Source organism: Nicotiana tomentosiformis, chromosome 9 (assembly GCF_000390325.3).
Source record: "Nicotiana tomentosiformis chromosome 9, ASM39032v3, whole genome shotgun sequence".
Classification (NCBI taxonomy): Eukaryota; Viridiplantae; Streptophyta; class Magnoliopsida; order Solanales; family Solanaceae; genus Nicotiana; species Nicotiana tomentosiformis.
This window is the reverse complement of record NC_090820.1, coordinates 79,129,701-79,154,003: the sequence shown is the minus strand read 5'-3', so window position 1 is coordinate 79,154,003 and position 24,303 is coordinate 79,129,701. Positions and strand designations below refer to the sequence as shown.

The 24,303-nt window shown below is 40.2% G+C and overlaps 1 protein-coding gene across 1 annotated transcript; it reads right to left on the bottom strand.

Moving 5' to 3' along the window:
- Window positions 1-18,378: 18,378 nt before the first annotated feature.
- On the bottom strand, window positions 18,379-20,808 carry LOC138899050 (uncharacterized). Its single transcript, XM_070185164.1, has 3 exons — window positions 20,496-20,808; window positions 19,891-20,258; window positions 18,379-18,633 (listed from the first exon to the last, which is right to left on the bottom strand). The coding sequence occupies exons 1-3, from the start codon at window positions 20,806-20,808 to the stop codon at window positions 18,379-18,381; spliced, it is 936 nt and encodes a 311-aa protein (XP_070041265.1).
- Window positions 20,809-24,303: the final 3,495 nt, after the last annotated feature.

Below are 24,303 nucleotides of genomic sequence, written 5' to 3'. Positions count from 1 at the left end.
GATTTGTGCCTGGTTCTTCCTTATCAGTTCGACCTCCAGCATGGGGTTTTCAACAGTTGATAGGTCATGGTAGAGGTAGAGGTGCAGTGCCAAGTTCGAGCGGTACTCTAAATTGAACCTATGCTCTAGCAGGTCGACATGATCTCGAGTCGTATCTGAATGTTGTTATAGATATATTGTCTGTGTTTTCTTATTATGTATATGCACTGATTGATTTGGGATCTACATTATCATATGTTACACCCTTTGTGGCTAATAATTTTGGCATTGAGCCTAAATTGATAAGTAAACCACTTGCGGTATCCACTCCGATAGGAGATTCTATGATTGCTAAAAGGGCATATAGAGGTTGTACAGTGATAATTTCTAGTCGTTAAATCTCGGCGAATCTATTTGAGTTAAAAATGGTTGATTTTGATGTGATAATGGGAATGGACTAGTTGGCATCATGTTATGCAAACGTTGATTGTGATACGAAGATGTTTACGTTTCCGTTTCCCGGTGAACCCGTAATTGAATTGAAGGGGAACATTGCTACGCCAAAAGGTAGGTTTATTTCCTATTTAAGGAAAGGAAGATGATTTCGAAAGTTACATTTATCATTTCCTTCGTGTTAGAGATGTGGAGGCAAAGTCTCCTACTTTACAATCAGTTCCTATGGTTAATGAATTTCCAGATATTTTCCTAGATGAATTTCCTGACACTCAGCCGATCTCTATCCCTTCGTACAGGATGGCCCCGGCAGAGTTGCGAGAGTTGAAGGCGCAATTAAAGGACTTGCTGGATAAGGGCTTCATTAGGCCTAGAACTTCACCTTGGGGTGCGCCAGTCTTGTTCGTGCGAAAGAAATACGGGTCATTAAGGATGTGTATCGATTATCGACAGTTGAATAAGGTTACTATAAAGAAAAAGGTCATAGCAGCTACCTCGAAGTCTCCGAACAGGTACTAGCACCACCCCAGTAATCACCGCGTCTAGATATACCTGGATCTCCACACTAAGTACCGAATATAGTATGAGTACAACCGACCCAATGTACTCTATAAGTAACAGGACTAACCTTGGGCTGAAAGCAGTGACGAGCTCAGAAAGATATAGTCTGACTCAAAATAATGACAACACATGTGTAACAAGATAATGACAGTAATAACTTAAAGAAACTTCCATGTTCAGCTAGTACACAGTACAAAATTTAGGCATGCTTTCAAGTTCAATAATTTAAGCCCAACACTGATAAAATATGCCAAGTACAACTAGCATGAGGAATGCTACATCTCTATGCCTACATGTCAAATATGCATGTCAAATGTATTGTATGACAGTGATAATCCCAAGTACTCATACTCTCAGAGTACTCAAACTGTCTATCTCATTACCCACTCATCACACACAATCACTTAGCACTGTACGGGTGCCTGGAATCAATGCCCCTCACCAAAGCACATGTATATAAATCACAATGCATGCGCTCACTGCTAGTATATCAGACTGCGGAGGGGCGGATCCTGTACAAGCGCTAATATAAAGCCTTTAAGGCCTGCTGCGGTGTGCATCTTGATCTACAATAACAAATAAGCCAATAAGTCCTGCTGCGCACAATCCGATCCATAATAACACTCATAATCTGGCTCTCAGGACCAACTCATTCATCAATCTCTCCTTTCTCAGGGGCTCATAAGTCTCATACTACTCAGCCCAAACAATGATAATATGATATAACAGTAAATGATAACAGAGATTGAGATATGATGTGCATATGAATAAACATGACTGAGTACATAATTACAGTTTAAGAAAATAACTCAATAGTAGAAATGACCTCAGTGGGTCCCAACAGAATAAACACATAGCCTGAACATGGTCTCTAACATGAATTGCAGCTCAATTACTCTAACACGTAGGAATAATATGGATAAAACAAGACTAGATAGCTACACAATACCACATAATCAACCGAGTCATAATTACCACGGTGCACGCTCACACGTTTCTCACCTAGCATGTGCTTCATCTCAACACCAACCATATAACACGTATTTCGGGGATTTATACAATCAGTACCAAGTTTAGAAGGGTTACTTACCTCAAAGTGCGCAACTCAATACTCCAACAAACCTTTGTATCGTGAATCGGCCCCTGAACGACTCAAATCTAGTCACAAACAACTTAATATAATCAATACAAGCTATAAGAATCGATCCCACACGATAAAGCTAAATTCTTTTAAAAAATTCAAAAAGTCAACCCCGAGCCACACCTCAAAACCTAACAAAATTCACAAAATCCGAACACTCATTTAATAACGAGTCCAACCGTACCAAAATCATCCAATTCCGACCACAAATCAAACATCAAATCCCCAAATCTTACTCTCCAATACATATACCACAAATCCCCAAAATTTCACCTCAAAAATACATAATCTAGTTGAAAAAATCAATGGGTATTCAATATTAGTATTGTACAAAAGTGATCAAAGTTGCTTACCTCATGAAATATAGTGAAACCCCTCTCAATAATCGCCACAAGCCGAGCTTCCAAAGTCCAAAAATGAAAGAAATCTCAAAACCCTCGATTATATCTTTCTGTCCAGCATTTCCGCTTATGCGGGCTCACCAGCCGCATCTGCGGCTCTGCTCCTGTGGAAGAAAGCTCGTTTATGCGGGATTTCATTAAACCTCTCGACCAGCCACTTCTATAGCCCAAATCCCGCTTCGGCGGGTGTCTGCTTCTGCGGTGCGGGCGCCGCACCTGTGGGAGTGCACTTGCAGAAGCCTTCCGCTTCTGCGATCCATTAGCTCTTGACAAAAATCCGCATCTACGACAGCTCCATTGCATCTGCGGGCTTGCATATGCAGAAAAATCCTCGCACATGCGACCACTGCCCAACTTTACTCATGATTGCATCTGCGACCCCATGGCCGTTTCTACGGCGCCGCACCTGTGGCCAAAACCTCGTAGCTGCGGTTGCACCAGAACTGAACATAGCAGATTTTCCATAAGTCTAAAACTCAATCCGAAATCAATTCAAATCTCACTTGAGGCCCCCGGGATCCATTCCAAACATACCAACACTTCCTAAAACATCATACGAACTTAGTTGAATCTTCAAATCACATCAAACAACATAAAAAACATGAATCACGCCCCAATTCAATTCTATTGAAACTAATGGATTTTCAACTTCTACAATCGATGTCGAAACCTATCAAATCAACTCTGATTGACCTCAAACTTTTCATACATGTCATAAATGACACAGAGGACCTATTCCATCTTCCGGAACAAAAATCTGAGTCCGGTATCAACAAAGTCAACTCTCGGTTAAGCTTCTCAACTTTCCAAACCTTCAACTTTCTAACTTTTGCCAATTCAAGCCAAAACGACCGACGGACCTCCAAATCAATATTCAGACATACTCCTAAGTCTAAAATCACCTTACAAAGCTATCGGAACCATCAAAACTCCACTCCAGAATCGTTTACTCATAAGTCAATATCCGCTCAACTCTTTCAACTTAAGCTTCTAACCTTAGGACTAAGTGCCCCAATTCATTCCAAAATATCCCCAGAACCAAATCAACTACCACAATCGAACATAAAATAAGAAATAAATGGGGGAACGAGGCTAAAGTACTTAAAACGACCGGCAGTGATGTTACATTCTCCCCCTCTTAAATAAATATTCATCCTTGAACAAGTCTAGAATCATACATGGAGTCTCAAATAGGTGTGGATTGCTGCTCCGCATCTCCCGCTCAGTCTCCCAAGTAGCCTTCTCAACTGGCTGACCTCTCCACTAAACTTTTACTGAAGCTATATTCTCTGATCTCTACTTTTGAACCTACCGATCCAAGATGGTCACCGGCTCCACATCATAAGTTAAATCTCCATCTAACTTAACCATGATGAAGTCCAAAACATAAGATGGATCACCGTAATACTTTCGGAGCACGAAAACATAAAATACAGGGTGAACACCCGATAGACACATCTCTTATCCTCTCATGCACCCCAAAAGGGACAATATACCGAGGTCTCAAGTTTCATTTCTTTCCCGAACCTCAACACACCCTTCATGGGTGAAACTCTGAGCAATACCTTCTCTCCCACCATATAGACAACATCACGAACCTTCTGATCGGTGTAAATCTTCTGTCTAGATTGAGTCGTGCGAAGACGATCCTGAATCAACTTGACCTTTTCCAAGGTATCCTAAACCAAATTTGTGCCCAACAACCGAGCCCCCCCCCCCCCGGCTCAAACCACCCAACTACAGATTGACACCGCCTCCCATATAAGGCCTCATAAGAAGCCATATGAATACTCTATTGAAGCTGTTATTGTAGGCAAACTCTATAAGTGATATAAACTTATCCCAAAAACCCCCCCGAAATCCATAACATAAGCGCGTAGCATATCCTCTAATATTTGAATGGTGTGCTCGGACTATCCATCCATCAGGGGTGGAATTCTATACTCAACTCAACCCGTGTACACAACTCTTGCTGTACTGCTCTCCAAAACTACGATGTGAATTGCGTGCCTTGATCAAAAATAATGGACACCAGCACACCGTGAAGACGAATAATCTCATGGATATAGATCTCATCCAACTGCTCTAAAGAATAGGTAGTCACAACTTGTATGAAATGTGTGGACTTAGTCAACCGATCCACAATCACCCAAATAGCATCGTATTTCTTCAAAGTCTATGAGAGCCCAACAACTAAGTCCATGGTGATGCACTCCCATTTCCACCCAGGAATCTCAAGCCTCTAAAGCAAACCGCCCGGCCTCTGATGCGTGTACTTCACCTGTTGACAGTTCAAGCACTGAGCTGCATAGTCCACTATATATTTCTTCATTCTTCGCCACCAATAGTGCTACCTCAAGTCCTGATACATTTTCGTGGTACCCGAATTTATGGAATACCACGAACAGTGGGCCTCCTCAAGAATCAACTCTCGTAACCCATCCACATTGGGCACACAATTCCGACCCTGCATCCGCACTACCCCATCATCTCCAATAGAAACCTCATTGGAATCATCGTGTTGTACCGTGTCATTAAGGACAAGCAAATTGGGGTCATCATACTGATGCTCTCTGATGTGCTCATATAATGAAGACCGAGAAACCATGCAAGCTAAAACCTGACTAGGCTTCGAAACATCTAACCCCACGAACTGATTGGCCAAGTCTTGAACATCTGATGCAAGCAGTCTCTCACCAACAAGAATATATGCAAAGCTACCCATACTCACCGCCTTTCTACTCAAAGCATTGGCCACCACAATGGTCTTCTCAGGAGGATACAAAATGGTAATATTATAGTCTTTTAACAGCTCCAACAATCTCCATCGCCTCAAATTTAAATCCTTTTGCTTCAACAAGTGCCTTAGACTCCGATGATCTGTAAATACCTCAAACGACACACCGTAGAGATAATTCCTCCAAATCTTCAGTGCATGAACAATGGCTGCCAACTTTAAATCATGAATAGGGTAGTTCTTATCATGGGGCTTCAACTGGCATAAAGAATAAGCAATCACCCTACCTTCATACATCATGACACACCCAATACCAATCCGAGAAGAATTACAGTGCACCGTATATGAACCCGATGTTGAAGATAAAACTAGAACTGAAGTTATGGTCAAGGCAATCTTAAGCTTTTGAAAGCTCTCCTCACACTCATCAAACCATGTAAACAGGGCACCCTTCTGGGTCAATCTAGTCAAAGTGCAGCAATATATGAGAAACCCTCCACGAAGCGGTTATAATATCCGGCCAAGCCAAGAAAATTCTGAATCTCAGTAGCTGAAGATGGTCGGGGCCAACTCTAAACTGCCTCAATATTCTTCGGATCTACCTTGATCCCCTCACTGGACACCACGTGCCCCAAGAATGCCACAAAATCAAGCCAGAACGCACACTTGAAGAATTTAGCATACATTTTCTTCTCCCTCAATGTATGTAGTACAATCCTCAGATGCTGCCATGCTCCCCCTGGTTGTGTGAGTACACCCGTATATCATCAATAAATACTATGACAAACAAATAAAGATATGGCTGGAATATAATGTTCATCAGATGTATGAATGTTGTTGGAGCATTGGTCAACCCAAAAGACATCACAAGGAACTCATAGTGACCATAGCCAGTCGTGAATGCCGTCTTCAAAAATGAGAGTCCCGAATCTTCAACTGGTGATACCCAAACCTAAAATCAATCTTAGAGAACACTCTAGATCCTTGAGCTAGTCAAATAAGTCATCAATGCACGGCAACGGGTACTTGTTCTTAATTGTAACTTTGTTCAACTGCCTGTAATCAATGCACATCCGCATAGTATCATCCTTCTTCTTCACAAACAGAACAGGTGCACCCCAAGTGGACACACTAGGCCTAATGAGTCCCTTATCAAGAATCTCTTGAAGCTGCTATTTTAATTCCTTCAACTCTGATTGTGCCATTCAATACGGAGGAATAGAGAATGGCTAAGTGTCCGGCGCCAAGTCAATACCAAAATCAATGTCCCTGTCGGGTGGCATGCCCAATAAGTCTGCAGGAAACACATCTGAAAGGTCTCGCACTACCGGGATAGAATCAATGGTAAGAGTATCAGCACTAATATCCCTAACAAAGACCAAATATGCCAAACATCCTTTCCCAACCATCCGTTGGGCCTTCAAATATGAGATCACTCTACTAGGAACATAGTCTAGAGAACCTCTCCACTCAATCCTAGGCAATCCTGGCATCAGCAACATCACGGTCTTAGCGTGACAATCCAGAATAGCATGACATGGTGACAACCAATACATTCCTAGAATCAGATCAAAATCAACCATACTAAGCAATAAGAGATCAACTTTCATCTCTAATCCCCCAATAGTCACCACACACGGTCGATACACACGGTCCACAATAATAGAATCACCCACGGGCATAGATACATGAACATGCGTAACTAAGGAATCACGAGGCATATCCAAATAACGAGCAAAATACGATGATACATATGAATAAGTGGAACCAGGGTCAAATAATATGGCATACTGAAACAATACCTGTGATCATTGCGTCCGAAGCAGCAGCCTCTGGCCTGGCCGAAAAATCATATAATCGAGCTTGAGTCCTACCCTGAGCTGGCTGAACAGGTGGTGAAGTAACCTTTCTGCTGAACTGGACCTCTCATAAGGCAAGGGCAATACCTCCTCACATTCTCCAACTCTCCACACCTGAAGCAACTCTGATTCGACAATGGCGGCGGGGACTGAATCAAACCCCAAGAAATAGAATAACCACTAGAAGAACTTGGTATAGATGAACCCTGAATTGATGGAGTACTGGATAAAATCTAAGCCGAGAGGGAACTAAAAGATGACTGACCTGAATAAGCACAGTATGAACCATGGCTAGCTGATGCACCATGATGAACCGGATGAGCCATCTGAGCGAGCCTATAAGGATGACTCCTGCTAGGGTGGGACTGTCCTCCAGATGAGGAACTGCTGAAACCACCTAATCCACGAGGCCTCTGGGCCTCCCTCTCCTCAAGCTCCTGACCGCGAACAAACTCTAGGCGTATAGCAATATCAACCACCTTGTCAAACCTCGCACCCGTCGCAATCTCCCAAATCATGATGAAACGTTATCCATAGTTGAGGCCATCAATGAACCTCTTAATACTCTCCCTCTCAGTGGGAACTAACCATACCGCATAATGAGCCATCTCTAAAAATCTCATCTCATACTGGGTCACTGACATACCCTCCTGGCTTAGCTGCTTAAACTGCCTACGCAACTCTTCCCCGCGAGTCAGTGGAAGAACCTTCTCTAAGAAAAGAACTGAGAACTCATGCCACGTAAGTGGTGCAGCGCCGGCTGGCCTGCTCAACTCATAGGCCTCCCACCATCTGTAGGTTGCTCCCGTCAGCTAAAAAGTAGTGAATGAAACTCCACCAGTCTCAAAAATACCCGTCGTGCGAAAGATCTGCTGGCACCTACCTATAAACTCCTGAGCATTCTCTGACTCAACCCTACTAAACTCTGGAGGCTTGAGCTTCCCAAACTTCTCTAGTCTCTTCTGCTCCTCATCACTCATAGTTGGGCCAACTTGGGCCCGAGCAGCTGCAGCCTGCTGGGCTGGTAGTACCCCCGATGTCTGGAGTCCCTGAGCTACCTACTCTAGAGTACGGACGATGGGAGTCTGAGCACCTTCCCTGGCCTGAGAAGTGGCTGGTGCAGCCGGATCTGAAACTGCTTGAGCAAGGCTCGTGCATACAGTCAATATCTAGGCCAAAGTCTCCTGAATTCCTGGAATCACAATGGGCACAGTTTGTGCCTGACCTGGTCCCACTAGCTCGACCACATCTGGCACCTGCTCCTGAGCTGGAGCAACTGGTGGCTCCACAAGTGCTGCTCTAGCTACAGTACGAGTTGCACCTCAGCCTCTACCGTGACCCAGGCCTCTCACAACCCTAGCTGGGAGTACTGGTGGTCGTCCTCCTGATCCAGTCGTACGTGCCCTCACCATCTGTGAGAGAATAGAATAATAGAAGTTTAGTTTCCTGAATCAACATATCCACATGAAAAGAATACAAGAAAGTGAAGTTTTCTAATGGTTCGGTAACCTCTCGAAGATAAGCATAGACGTCTCCGTACCAATCCGCAAGACTCTACTAAACCTGTTCATGACTCGTGAGATCTAAGTAACCTAGTGCTCTAATACCAACTTGTCACGACCCAAAATCTCAACCTATTGTGATGGCGCCTAACACATTACTATTCAAGCTAACAATTACATAACAACTACGCATTTGAAATAAAAACATAATTTAATAGGTTCAAGAGTGGATAGTCTCATAAATAACTGATAAAACAACTGCAACTCAACTACATCAATCCCAAAATCCTGGTATCACCGAGTACATGAGCTACTAAGTGTCAATATAGTCAGAAACTCTAGTACAACTATCAGAGAAAAATAGAATAGTACTGGAAAAAATAGAAGGAAGGAGAGTCAAGGTCTGCGGGCATCATAGCAGCTACCTCGAAGTCTCCGAACAGGTACTAGCACCACCCTAGCAATCACCGCATCCAAATGTACCTGGATCTTCACATGAAATGTAGAGTATAGTATAAGTACAATCGACCTAATGTACTCAATAAGTAACAGGACTAACCTTGGGTGAAAGCAGTGACGAGCTAAGAAATACATAGTCTGAATCAAAATAATGACAACACAAGTATAACAAGATAATGACAACAATAACTCAGAGAAACTACCATGCTCAGCTTGTATACAGTATGAAAATTTAGGCATGTTTTCAAGTTCAACAATTTAAGACCAACATTGATAAAATATGCCAAGTACAGCTAGCGTGAGGAATGTTACATCTCTATACCTACATGTCAAATGTAATGTATCACAGTGATAATACCAAGTACTCAAACTGTCTATCTCATTACCAACTCATCGCACACAATCACTCAGCACTGTACGGGTGCCTGGCATCAATGCCCCTCACCAAAGCATGTGTATATAAATCATTGTACCTGCGCTCACTGTTGGTATTTTAGACTCCGGAGGGGCGGATCCTGCCCAAGCGCTAATATAATGCCCTTAAGGTCTGTTGCGGCGTGCAACTCAATTCACAATAATAAATAAGACAATAAGTCCTGCTGCGGCGCAGCCCTATCTATAATAACACTCACAATCTGGCTCTCAGGACCAACTCATTCATCGGTCTCTCTTGTCTCACTCGCTCACAAGATTCATACTACTCAGCCCAAACAATGATAACATGATATAACAGTAAATGATAACAGAGACTGAGATCTGATATGCATATGAATAAACATCACGGAGTACATAATTGTAGTTTAAGTAAATAACTCAATAGTAGAAATGACATCAGTGGGTCCCAACAGAATAAGTACATAGCTTGAACATGATCTCTAACATGAATCACAGATCAATTAATCTAACACATAGGAATTACATGGATAAAACCAGACTAGATAGCTACGCAGTACCACATAATCAATCGAGTCATAAATACCACAGTGCACGCTCACACGCCCGTTTTCTAGCATGTGCGTCACCTCATCACCAATCATATAACACATATTTCAGTGATTTACACCCTCAGTACCAAGTTTAGAAGTGTTACTTACCTCAAAGTTCGCAACTCAATGCTCCAACAAACCCTTGCCTCGTGAATCGGCCTCCGAATGACTCGAATTTTGTCATAAATAACTTAATATATCAATACAAGCTATAGGAATCGATCTCATATGATAAAGCTAAATTCTTTAACCAAATTTAAAAAGTCAACCCCGGTCCTATGCCTCGAATCATGACAAAATTTACAAAATTTGAACAACCATTTAGTAACGAGTCCAACCATAGCTAAATCATCCAATTCCGACCACAAATTGAACCTCAAATCTCCAAATCTTACTCTCCAATAGATAGACCACAAATCCCCCAAATTTTACCTCAAAAATACATAATCTAGGTGGAAAAATCAATGGATATTCAATATTATCGAACAAAAGTTATCAAAAGTTATTTACCTCTTGAAATATAGTGAAACCCCTCTCAATAATCGCCACAGGACGAGCTTCAAAAGTCCAAAAATGAGAGAAATCTCAAAACCCTCGATTATATCTTTCTGTCCAGCATTTCCACTTCTACAGGCTCACCAGCCGCATCTGCGGCTCCACTTCTGCGGAGGAAAGCTCGTTTCTGTGGCATTTCATTAAATCTCCCAATCAGCTGCTTCTGCGGCCCAAATACCGCTTCTGCGGTCCAAGCCCCGCACTTGGGGGAGCGCACATGCGAAAGCCTTCCACTTCTGTGATCATTTAGTAACTAACCAAAATCTGCATCTGCGATAGCTCCATCGCATTTGTGGGCTCGTAGATGTGGAAAAATCCACGCAAATGCGACCACTGCCCAACTCTACTCAGGACTGCATCTGCAACCCCATGGTCGCTTCTACGACCCCGCACCTGCAGCCAAACCATCGCAGGTATTGTTGTACCAGAACTGAACATAGCAGATTTTCCATAAGTCCAAAACTCAATCCGAAATCAATCTGAATCTCACCCCAAGGCCCCCTGGATCTCATCCAAACATACCAACACATCCTAAAACATCATAAGAACTTAGTCGAAGCTTCAAATCACATCAAACAACATCAAAAATACGAATCATGCCTCAATTCAAGCCTATTGAAACTAATGGATTAGAACTTTTACAATCGATGCTGAAAAGTATCAAATCAACTGCGATTGACCTCAAATTTTGCACACACGTCATAAATAACACAACAGACCTATTCCAACTTTCAAAACTAAAATCCGAGCAAGGTATTAATAAAGTCAACTCTCGGTCAAGCTTCTCAACTTTCCAAACCTTCAACTTTCTAACTTTTGCCAATTTTGTTGATTTCATTGCCTTTACTTTGATATTTGGAATGTGGACTTGGCTTTATGATCTTACTTAGTGACACTTTACTCTATGTTTCCATTTTATACCCCTTATATGTGTACTTGCTATCCCTTTCACTTGTCATTGTTCTGTTGTTATATTTGATACTCTATCTGTTATTTCGTTACTTCTTGATATATAACTGCACATGTTCATTGTAGGTGTCTTGTCTTAGGCTCATCACTACCTTATCGGGGTTGGGCTTGATACTTACTGAATATATTGGGTCGGTTATACTCATACTATACTTCTGCATTTCTTATGCAAATTATGATATCGGTACTAACAGAGTCCATACATATACTTAGCGGATACCGCAGGTGATTCGAGGTAGAGCTACATTCCGATCGCAGGCATTAAAGTCATCTTCTTATTTCTACTGTACTGTTTTCATTTTTAAGACAATATTGTATTTCTTTCAAAATAGTATATGCAGTAAACTCTAGAAGTTCATGTACTTGGGATTCCACGTCTTGGGATGATTTGCATTAGATGTTGGTTTTAGGCTTATTATGTTTATCTCAGAATTTCTTTTACGCTATGTTATTAACCTGCTGTCAAATATTTATTGCTATTCTTTTGTAATTTTTCTGTTGTATGTTGGCTTGCCTAACAAGCGGTGTTAGGCGCCATCACGACCCCGATTGGTTGGAATTTTGGGTTGCGACACTTACATGAACCAACATGTCAAACACAACTATTTTCATCTGCCATCTTGTTTAACTATTTTAGACATGCAACTTTAGAATATATTCTCTTTGTGTTCCTTTTTTTAATATCTTTATGATATCTAGTGATTGTTAATTCGACTTATTTAGATTAGTCTGGCAGCGTACTATTCTACATACACCACTAATGATTATTAATCGAAGACTTCTATTTTTTTTAGTTATACTCTTTAACCGTATTTTGTGTGAAAATAACCAATCGACTCGATCGATTTTCTTAAAAAATAATATTACCGACCGAAATAGGCTAGGTTTTTTTTAATGAGTTGCAAAAAAAAATGACCGATTTCAGTGGATTTTTGAATATAATTTTTAATTTATTTTTAACTAGAAAACTATTGCGGTCAATTTTTTGAAAAATAAATTATTCGGTATGCATTACCGACCGACTCGGTCGGAGAAATGAGTTCCCACATCTTGGTGCTTAAAAAACCAACCGATTTGGTCATTTTTGTCAAAAAATTGATCTTTTTTATTTTTGACCGATTCGATCGGTATTATCGGTTGGATTTTCATTTGGTAATCTTTGGCCGGAAAAGAGCTATTTTTTAGTTGTGTAGGTGTTTGCTCCATTGTAGCCATTTTTACTTAAACCAACATGTCGGACACAATTATTTTGATTTGTCATCATGTTTAGCTATCTTAGATAGGCTTGCCTAGCAAGCGGTGTTAGGCGCCATCACGACCCCGATTGATTGGAATTTTGGATTGCGACACTTACATGAACCAACATGTCAAACACAACTATTTTCATCTGCCATCTTGTTTAACTATTTTAGACATGCAACTTTAGAATATATTCTCTTTGTGTTCCTTTTTGTAATATCTTTATGATATCTAGTGATTGTTAATTCGACTTATTTAGATTAGTCTGGCAGCGTACTATTCTACATACACCACTAATGATTATTAATCGTAGACTTCTATTTTTTTTAGTTATACTCTTTAACCGTATTTTGTGTGAAAATAACCAATCGACTCGGTCGATTTTCTTAAAAAATAATATTACCGACCGAAATAGGCTAGGTTTTTTTAAATGAGTTGCAAAAAAAATGACCGATTTCAGTGGATTTTTGAATATAATTTTTAATTTATTTTTAACTAGAAAACTATTGCGATCAATTTCTTGAAAAACAAATTATTCGGTATGCATTACCGACCGACTCGGTCGGAGAAATGAGTTCCCACATCTTGGTGCTTAAAAAACCAACCGATTTGGTCATTTTTGTCAAAAAATTGATCTTTTTTATTTTTGACCGATTCGATCGGTATTATCGGTTGGATTTTCATTTGGTAATCTTTGGCCGGAAAAGAGCTATTTTTTAGTTGTGTAGGTGTTTGCTCCATTGTAGCCATTTTTACTTAAACCAACATGTCGGACACAACTATTTTGATTTGTCATCATGTTTAGCTATCTTAGACATGCAACTTTAGAATATATTTCCATTATGTTCTTTATTTCTTTAAAATCCTTCTGGTATTCGGTGACCATTGATTTGGCTAATTTAGATTAGAGTAGTAGGGTACTATTCTACCACTAAACTATTGATGCTTGTTAGTCAAAGGCTTTTATTTTTTTTTATTTATACTCTTTAACCGTATTTTGTGCAAAAACAACCAACCGACTCGATCGATTTTCATAAATAATAATATGACCAATCAAAATCAGTTGGTTTTTTTCAATGAGTTGACCAAAAAAACCGACAGATTTTGGTCGGGTTTTTAAATATAAATTTTTAATTTATTTTAAAATAGGAAATAATTTCGGTCAGTTCTCGTAAAATAAATTTTTCGGTACACATTTCTGATCGACTCGATCGGAGATAGAAGTTCTCACATTTTGGCGCTAAAAAAAGGACCGATTCGGTTGGTTTTGTCAAAATGATTGAAAAGAATATTTGCATTTTTCGACCAATTCAGTCGGTTTTTTCGGCAGGTATTGTCGGTCGATTTTTCACTCGATAATCATTAATAAAAAAAGAGTTATTTTTAGTAGTGAAGTTGTTCATTCAATTGTAGATATTCTTACTTAGACCAACATGTCAGACGTACCTATTTGAATTTATCATCGTATTTAACTATCTCAGACATGCATGTCACGACCAAACTCTCACCGGAGTCACGACGACGCCTAATATTGCTTGCTAGACAAGCCGACAATTAAATAATAGCAATAACTCAAATAACATAATTAAATAGTCTCAATAGAGGAATAGTCATAAAATATCTGAAATCAATAGCAATAACGCAACTACAACCATCCTATGATTTGGTTCTTAAGAGCACATAAGCACTATCCTCTCCAAACCCCACAGTGTAGGATAATACTGGGTATGTTATTGTTGTTGAGCACATAAGCACTATAGAACTTAAATGCAAAGTCTAATCTAAAATACAAAACCGTCTAAAAATTATAATAGTGATAACATAAGCAAAATAGAATGGGATTTCAAAGACTGCGAACGGAATAGGCAGCTACCTCGAAATCTCCAAGAATCTGGTACAGGTGCCTCCAGCTAACGATCACCTCTCTCGACAGAACCTAGATCTATGAATAAAGCACATAGTGTAGTATGTGTACAACCAATCCCATGTACTCAATAAGTAACAAGCCTAACATCGGGCGGAAAGCAGTAATGAGTTTAGAAAGTGTCTAATATTCAATATCAATAACCAATAACAATAATGATAGAATAATAACGATAAAGAAAAGTATATCTCAAGCAATATTAACTTCAACCTTTTCACAAATAGTAGGAAAATAGGCGTGCTTTTCAAGAATAGCAGTTAAAGCATGAATTCTTTCACATAAGTCCTCTAAATATGGTGTTATCAATTTAACAGTGATTCCAAGTCCAATATACTAAATAAGGACATCTAGTGCCAGCAATATAAGGGAAGATACACAACCTGGTACCTGCATGACAAGTAAACATGCTAGAATCAATAATATCGTAATTAAATAATCAAGTATGTCATATCTCATCACATGGGTAGTGACTGGCACAATTTCCCTCGGACCCTCATGCTCAACAACAATAACACTCAATATTGTATCGGTGTTTGATACAAGTCCCTTACCCAAGCACATATATGACCCTATGCCAGCGCTGACGGTTAATACCTGACTCTAGAGGGGTGGGTCCTTGCCCAAGTGCTGATCGAATCTAAGTCAACTATCAATATCACATAACTCAGTATGTGGTCTGGTGCACGCGTCACCTTACAATCAATACCACCTAACCCATTTTGGGGCCTGGAATACGCGTCACCTCATAATCAATACCAAATCGGCTCTATGGCCCAAGCACAATCATCAACTGCTCAAGTCTCAAATATTGAGTCTCACAGTACTCAGATCAAACCGTGTCACACATATAAGGGCATCAACAATATGCGAGATAATATATAAAGAATTCACAAAGACAATGATATAATACGCGGATGTAGCATCATGACTAAGAGCATCACTAAATTTAAAGCAAATAAATCAAAATAGTAATAATAGCCCTATAATGTCACAAACGATAAGCACATAGCCTAGACAAGATTTTTAGTGTGAATAATAGCTCAAGTATCCATACAAGTAGAGAAAATCTGGATATAACGAGCATAATAGCAAAACAAGGCACATAATAACCTAAGGTCTACCGAGATCATGAATAATTTATGTATACGCACATACTCCCCTCACCTAACATGTGTGTCACCCCTAACATATCTCAAATATCATAGACAATGGGGTAAATTACCCTCAAACCAAGTTTACATATGTTACTTATCTCAAAATGCGTGAATTAATACTTCAAAAAGACTTTGCCAAGCGAATTGGCCTCCAAACGGCTCGAGACTAATCAAAAATAACTCTATAACATCAAACACGGCTATAAAAATTCATTCCAATTAATAAAACTTCAATCTTTATCAAATTCCAAAAACGTCAACAAAAATGTCAACCCGTGCTTGCCTCCCGAAACCCGACAAAGTCACAAATCTCGATTACTCATTCGATTACGAGTCCAAATATATAAGTTGCATCCAAATCTAACTTCGAATCCGGGTTCAAATTTCTATTTTTCACTCTCCAAAACTATAGTCAAAATCCCTAAATTTCACCTTCAAATCCCATTTTCTATATGTAATAATACATGGGTAAACAAGATAAAATGTTAAAATCAAGTAGAAATAACTTATCCTCTTGCTTTGTTTCAAAATTCCGTTCAACAATCGCCCCTCTCCAAGTCTAGGACTCAAAATATGAAATAATGAATCTAAGTCCCGAAATACAAGTCTTTAAAAACCTGTCATGTGGTACCCTTCGCGAACACAGCCCCAGAAATATCCATCGTGAACCCGATGTATAGTTCATGAACGGGATGAACAACCAACTCCAGGACTACGCGAACGCGGTCTCCTTTATGTTAACGTGAATACCAAATGCATACCAACGCCCAGTATGCCATCCTCAGTGAGACAGCGAGCGCACTGATCGCGAATGCGAAGGCTTCTAATCATCAAAGCTTCGCGAACACGATGTCCCATCGCAAACGCGAAGAATAAAATTGCTTTGCCCAAATTAAGCCTTCGCAATCGTGAGACCTGCTCCACTATCATGAAGCACAACAGACACCAACATATTTGAGCTATCCAACCAAGTTCAGATGACATGAAACCCATCCAAAACTCACTCGAGGCCTCCGGCACCCCGTCAAATCACACCAACCAGTCCAAAAAATATAACATGAAATTACTCAATGTCTCAAATCACACATAATAACATCAAAACTATGAATAGCACCTCAATACAAGTTTAATGAAATAATCAACTTCCAACTTTCAAAACTCATACTGAACCACATCTAACCAACTCAGAATGACTCCAATGTTTTCACACAAGTTACAAATGACATAATGAACCTATTACAACTCCCAAAAGAATAATCTGAACATGATAGCCTCAAAGTCAACTCTTGGTCAAACCTATGAACTTTTCAAACCTACAAATTTCTAACATTCACCAATTAGAGCCAAATCAACCTACGAATATCCAAAACCAATTCTATACATACGCCTAAATCCAAAATTACCATACAAAATTATTGGAACCATTAAAAATCATGAATTCGAGGTTGTTTAAATAAAAGTCAAACCTTGGTTAACTCTTCTGACTTCCAACGCTGGAACTAAGTGTTATAATTCACTCTAAAACCTTGCCAAAGCAAAACCAACCATCATCGCATGTCATATAATAACAAATACACATACGGGGAATATCAAATAGATGAAATGGGGCTCAAATATGCAAAATAACCCACTGGGTAGTTACATTTTCCCCCTCTTAAACAAACGCTCATCCTCAAACGAGTTTAGAATCATACATTGGACATAAAAAAATGTAAGAATATCTGCTGCGCATATCATGCTCGGTCGCCTAGACTAAGATGTGCGAAGCCTCTGCTGAATCAATTTTACCTTTTCCAAAGTTTCACAAACCAAATATGTGCCTAATAGCCTAGCCTCATTAGGCTCAAACAAATCGACTGGAGACAAACATCACCTCCCATATAATGCCTCACATAGAGTCATCTGGATTCTTGACTGATAGTTGTTATTGTAGGAAAACTCCACTAAAGGTAGAAACTGATCCTACTGGCCTCCGAAATCTATGACACGGGCCCTTAACATATCCTCCAAAATCTGAATGGTCTAACCGGATTCCCCGGCCGTCTAAGGGTGAAAAGTGATGCTCAACCCAACCTACATGCCTAACTCATGCTGAACCGCTCTCTAGAAATGCGATGTAAACTGACTACCTCGGTCCAAGATGATAGAAACAGGTACACCATGCAAGCGAAAATTCTCCAGGATGTAGATCTTACCTAAATGCTTTGAAGTGTGAAAAGTCATGACTGGAATGAAATGTGAAGATTTGGTTAGTTTGTCCATAATGACCCAAACTGCGTCAAATTTTCTCAATGTCCGCGGCAACCCTACCACGAAGTCTATAGTGATACACTCCCACTTTCACTCTGACGTCTCAATATTTATAGCAACCCACTAGGTCTCTGATGCTTATACTTGACCTGCTGACAATTTAAACATCAAGCAATATATCCAACAATGTATTTCTTCTTTATATGCCACTAATAATGCTGCCTCAAATCACAATACATATTCCCAGCACCCGGGTGAATGGAATACCACGAACTATGAGCCTCTTCAATGATCAACTCCCCTAACCCATCCACATTATTAACCCAAATCCGACCCTGAAGTCGCAACGTGCCATCATCACTAATAGTCACCTCCTTAGCACTACCTCGATGCACTGTGTCCTTAAGGACAAGCAAGTGGGGATCATCATACTGGCGAGACTTGATGCTCTCAAACAAAGGCGACTGAGATACAACACAAGTAAGCACTCTGCTAGTATCCACTAAATCCAATCTCACAAATCTGTTGGCTAATTCTGAACATTTATAGCTAAAGGCCTCTCCCCGACCGGAATAAATGTTAAACTCCACATGTTCTCCGCCTTTCTACTCAAGGCGTCTGCTACTACCTTGGTCTTTCCCGAATGATAAGAATGGTGATATCATAATCCTTCAATAGCTTCAACCACCTCCGCTACCTCAAGTTCAAATCCTTTTTCTTTAATAGACGTTGAAGACTCTGGTGATCCATATACACCTCACAAAACATGCCATATAATTAATGCCTACAAATATTGAGCGCGTGTATGATAGTTGCCAACTCTAAATCATGCATTGGGCAATTCTTCTCATGGGCTTCAACTAGCATGATGCGTAGGCAATCACTCCATCATCCTACATCAACACATAACCAATGCCAACCCTCAAAGAATCATAATAAATCGTATATGACCCCGATCCTAAAGGCAAAACCAACACTGAGCTGTAGTCAAGGTTGTCTTGAGCTTATGGAAGCTCTCCTCATACTCATCTCACCACCTAAACAGAGCACCCTTCTGAGTCAACTTAGTTAAAGGGACTGCAATAGATGAAAAACTGTCCACGAAGCGACGATAATAACTAGACAAATATAAGAAGATCCTAATCTCTGTAGTAGTAGAAGGTTTGGACCAACTCCGAACTGCCTCAATCTTCTTCGGGTCTACCTCGATCCCATCATTGGATACCACATGACCCAAAAATGCTACCGAGTCTAACCAAAACTCACACTTGGAGAACTTAGCATATAACTTCTTCACCTTCAAAGTCTGAAGCACAATCCTCAAACGCTGCTCATGCTCCTCCCTACTACGGGAATACACCAATATATCATCAATGAACACAATGATGAAAGAATACAAATAAGGTTGAAACACATTGTTCATCAAATGCATAAAGGTTGCTGGGGCATTAGTCAACCCAAACGACCTTACCAAAAACTCATAATGCCATAACGAGTCTGAAATGCAGTCTTAGGGATGTCTGAAGTCCCGATCTTCAACTAGTGATACCCCAGCCTTAAGTAAATCTTAGAGAACGACCTAGCACCCTAAAGCTGATCAAATAAGTCATCAATGTGCGGCAGTAGATACCTGTTCTTGATGGTCATCTTGTTCAACTGGTGATAGTCAATACACATTCTCATAGATCCGTCCTTCTTCTTAACAAATAACACCAGTGCACCCAAGGTGAAACGCTAGGCTTGACGAACCCCTTATCTAGCAACTCTTTCAATTGTTTATTCAACTCCTTCAACTTCACTGGATCCATACGATACAGTGGAATGGAGATAGGTTGCATTCCTAGTACCAAATCAATGCCGAAATCAATATCCTTGTCGGATGGCATGCCCAGTAGGTCTGCTGGGAACACATTCAAAAACTCTCTTACTACTGAAACTGACTTAATAGTAGGAGTATCAGCACTAAGATATCTGACAAAAGCTAGACACGCCAAATATCCCTTGTCCACCATCCGTTGAGCATTCAAGAATAAAATCACTCTGCTAGGAGTGCAACCAATAGAACCCTTCCACTCCAGCCTTAGCAACCCTGACATTGTCAACGTCACGGTATTAGCATGACAATCAAGAATAATCTAGTACGTAGATAACCAGTCCATACCCAAGATCACATTAAAATCCACCATATCCAATAATAGGAAGTTTGCTCGCATCTCAAAACCACAAATAGTAACCACACATGATCGATAAATTCCATTCACTATAATAGAATCCCCAATGGGTGTAGACAAATACACATGAGCATCAAGAGAACCTCAAGACATACCTAGCCAAGAAGTAAAGTATGATGACACATATGAATACGTAAAACTGGGATCAAATAATACTGAAGCATCATTGTGATACACAGAAAAAATATATGTAATCACTGTATCAGAAGCAATGACCTCAGTCCTCTCTGGCAAGGCATAGCATCTGGCCTGACCTCTACTAGTTTGAGCTCCCCATCTAGGATGACCACATCCCGAATAACCTCCACCACGAGCAGGCTGAGAAGTTGGTGTAGAAACTGGTGCGGGGATCATAGTCAGACCTCCCTGCTGCATTGGCCCTCTACAAAGATAGGGGCAATACTTCATGACGTGCCCCAGCTCCCCACACTCATAGTAACCTCTGATAGTAAATGACTGCGGGGCCTGAGTCAGTCCCCTTGAACAAGAATAGTCGCTAGAAGAATCCAGTACCGACTAACCTTGAACTGATAGAGTTCGAAAAGAGCTCTGATCTAGGAGTTCACTGAATGAAGACTGAACTGAAACTCCTTGGCTGGGTAGTGGTGAATAATAAACTGGCCTGCTGGACTGGCCTTTTGCAAATCGACCTCGGCCTCCAGATGAGGCACCACTGAAGCTACCTGAATATCGGGACCTTTTGTCCCTACCCCGCATCATCTTTCCAGTCTCGATGCGGATGCGCTCCATACGATGCGCTATCTCAACCACCTAATGTAATAGAGTCTCGGTCTTAGTATTTCTAGCCATAGAATGGGAATACTAGGGTGAAGACCCTCAATGAATCTGTTCATTCTCTCCTCCTCAATTGGAACCAAAGTAATAGCATGACAAGACAGCTTTGTAAACCTCATCTTCTACTCAATAACTAACATATCACCCTATTGTAGGTACTCAAACTGCCTCCTCAGCTCTTCTTTCCTGGTGCATGGTACAAAATACTCTATGAAGACTCTAGAGAACTGAGCCCATGTAAGAGGAGTTGAAAGGCTACCACCACCAAAAACCCTACCACCACTCCTCATAAACCTACCACCACTTCTTGGTCGGACCCTACATCTGAAAGGCGGTGAAGTAACTCTAGTGGACTCAACTAGTCCCAAATTGTGCAATATCTCATGGAAACAGTCTAAGAATCCCTGAGCATCCTCGAAAGGCATACCAGTGAAGTGAGAAGGATGTAGCTTGGTATATTTATCTGATTTCGTTAGCTCCTCATTAGACATCGCGAGCCTATCTTAAGGTTGTGCGGCAATAGTAGGTTGAACTCTCCCAACTGGTAACATGTCAATAGTCTGATAACCATGGGCTACCTACTCTGATGTACGGGTAGCTGGAGTCTGTGCTCCCCCTACTTGGAAAGTAGCTGGAACAGGAGGAAACGCCCCGTCCTGAGCCAAAATATCGAACAAACCAACCATGCAAATCAAGGCATCCTGAACAACTAGCAAAACAAATAAGTCTTGGGGAACTTGAGCCGGTACCTCCGTCTCCACATAATCGTGCACCTGCTCCTTAACAGGATCTATCGGTGGGTCAACAACAGCTGCACAAGTAGGGGCTCGACCCGACCTATCGCGGCCCTAGCCTAGGGTACCAGCGAACGCATCCTCACCATCAGTGAGAGAATATAAAATCAAGGATTCAAACTTAAGGATAATCAAATACGCACGACAGAGAATGAAAGAAAATGAAGTTTCGTGACAGTCCTGTAGCCTCTCGAAGATAAGTAAAGATTTCTTCGACCGATCTGCAAGACTCTACTAGACTTGCTCATGACTCGTGAGATATAAGCAATCTAATGCTCTGATACCAACTTGTCACGACCCAAACTCTCACCAGAGACGCGACGATGCCTAACACTGCTTGCTAGGCAAGCCAACAATTAAATAATAGTAGTAACTCAAATAACAAAACTAAATAGTCTCAATAGAGGAATAATTAAATATCTTAAATCAATAGTAATAATTCAACTACAACTATCCCATGATACAGTGTCAAGTAGAAATCACTTACCCTTTTGCTTTGTGTGAAAATTCCCTTCAAAAATTACTCCTCTCCAAGTTTAGGGCTCAAAATATAAAATAATGGGTCAAAGTCCCAAAATACAAGTCTTTAAAAATCTACCCAGTGATACCCTTCACGAACATGGCCCAAGCCTCGCGTTCACAAAGTACAACCAGCTCCAACCCCATAAATATCCATCACAAACGTGATGTACAGCTCGCGAACGGAATGAACAACAAACTCCATGCCTACCCAAACGCGGTCACCTTCACGTGAACGCGAAGGCCAATTGCCGGTTAATGCCCGACCTGTCTTCCTCAGCGAAGCTCCGATCGCGAACGCGAAGGCCACTTAACACAAAACCTTCGTGAATGCGACGCCCCATTGTGAACGCGAAGAACAAAATTCCTCTTCCTTTGCGATCGCTAGACCTGCTCCGCGATCGCGAAGCACACCAGACACCAGCAGATTTCAGCTATCCAACCAAGCTTAAATGACCCGAAACCCATCTGAAACTCATCCGAAGCCCCCGGGACCTCTTCCAATCACATCAACCAGTACCAAAATATAACACGGCCTACTCAAGATCTTAAATCACATATAATAACATCAAAACTATAAATTACATCTCAATTCAAGCTTAATGAACTAGTCAATTTCCAACTTTCAAAAGTCATGGCGAACCACGTCTGACCAACTCGGAATGACTCCAAATTTTGCACATAAGTTCCGAATGACACAATGAACCTCTTCCAACTTCTGAAACAATAATCTGACCCTCATATCCTCAAAGTCAACTCCCGGTCAACCCTATGAACTTTCTAAACCTTCAATTTCTAACTTTTGTCAATTAGAGCCAAATCAACCTAGAAACATTTAAAACTAATTCCGAACATACGCCTATGTTCAAAAGTACCATCTGAACCTATTGGAACCATCAAAACACGAATCTGAGATCGTTTACACAAAAGTCAAACATTGGTCAACTCTTATGACTTGAACTTCCAACCATGGAACTAAGTATTCCAATTCACTCCAAAACCTTCCCGAAACCAAACCAACCATCACTCCAAGTCACATAATAACAAATAAACATACGGAGAGCATCAAATAGGGGAAACGACGTTCAAATACACAAAATGACCGGCCTGATCATTACCAGGGGTGTACATGGACCTGGTTGGTTCATTTTTTTAATCAAAATCAAACCAAACCAACTATATAGGTTTGGATTAGTTCGGTTTTGTCGGATTTTTTTGGATTTTTTGTTACATTAATATTATTTCAATCTTACTTTGTTAAATTTTTTATAAGTAAATATATGCTTGGTAAAAATTGAAAATATTGACAAACATATGATCTATTAACATATTCTTATGGGAAAATTTTCTTAGTAATATATGATAGTTATATGTTTAGTCGTCTGACAATAATTTTTCGTTGATATACACTTTCAAGGTTAACTGAATTTAAAAATTAAACATAAAAATCTATATGATACCGATATAATAATATGTTCTATTTAATTTTAAATTATCGAAATATCACTTCAAATTCGAAAAAGATATAAGAATTTAATAGATCTTGACATATAAATATGAAAGAACAAAGAGATTGATGCATTTCACTAACACTTGATAAGAAAATGATCATATATCACATTATTCAATGGTAATAAAAATAAAGCACTTCATATTTAACTAATTAAATCACATAAGAGAATCACAAATATTTCTAGACATTTTTTAAAGAAAATTCTATGAAAAGTCTTAAAAGTATATGTAAAAATTATGTATTTATATGTCGGTTTGGTTCGGGTTTTTTTTACTCAATACC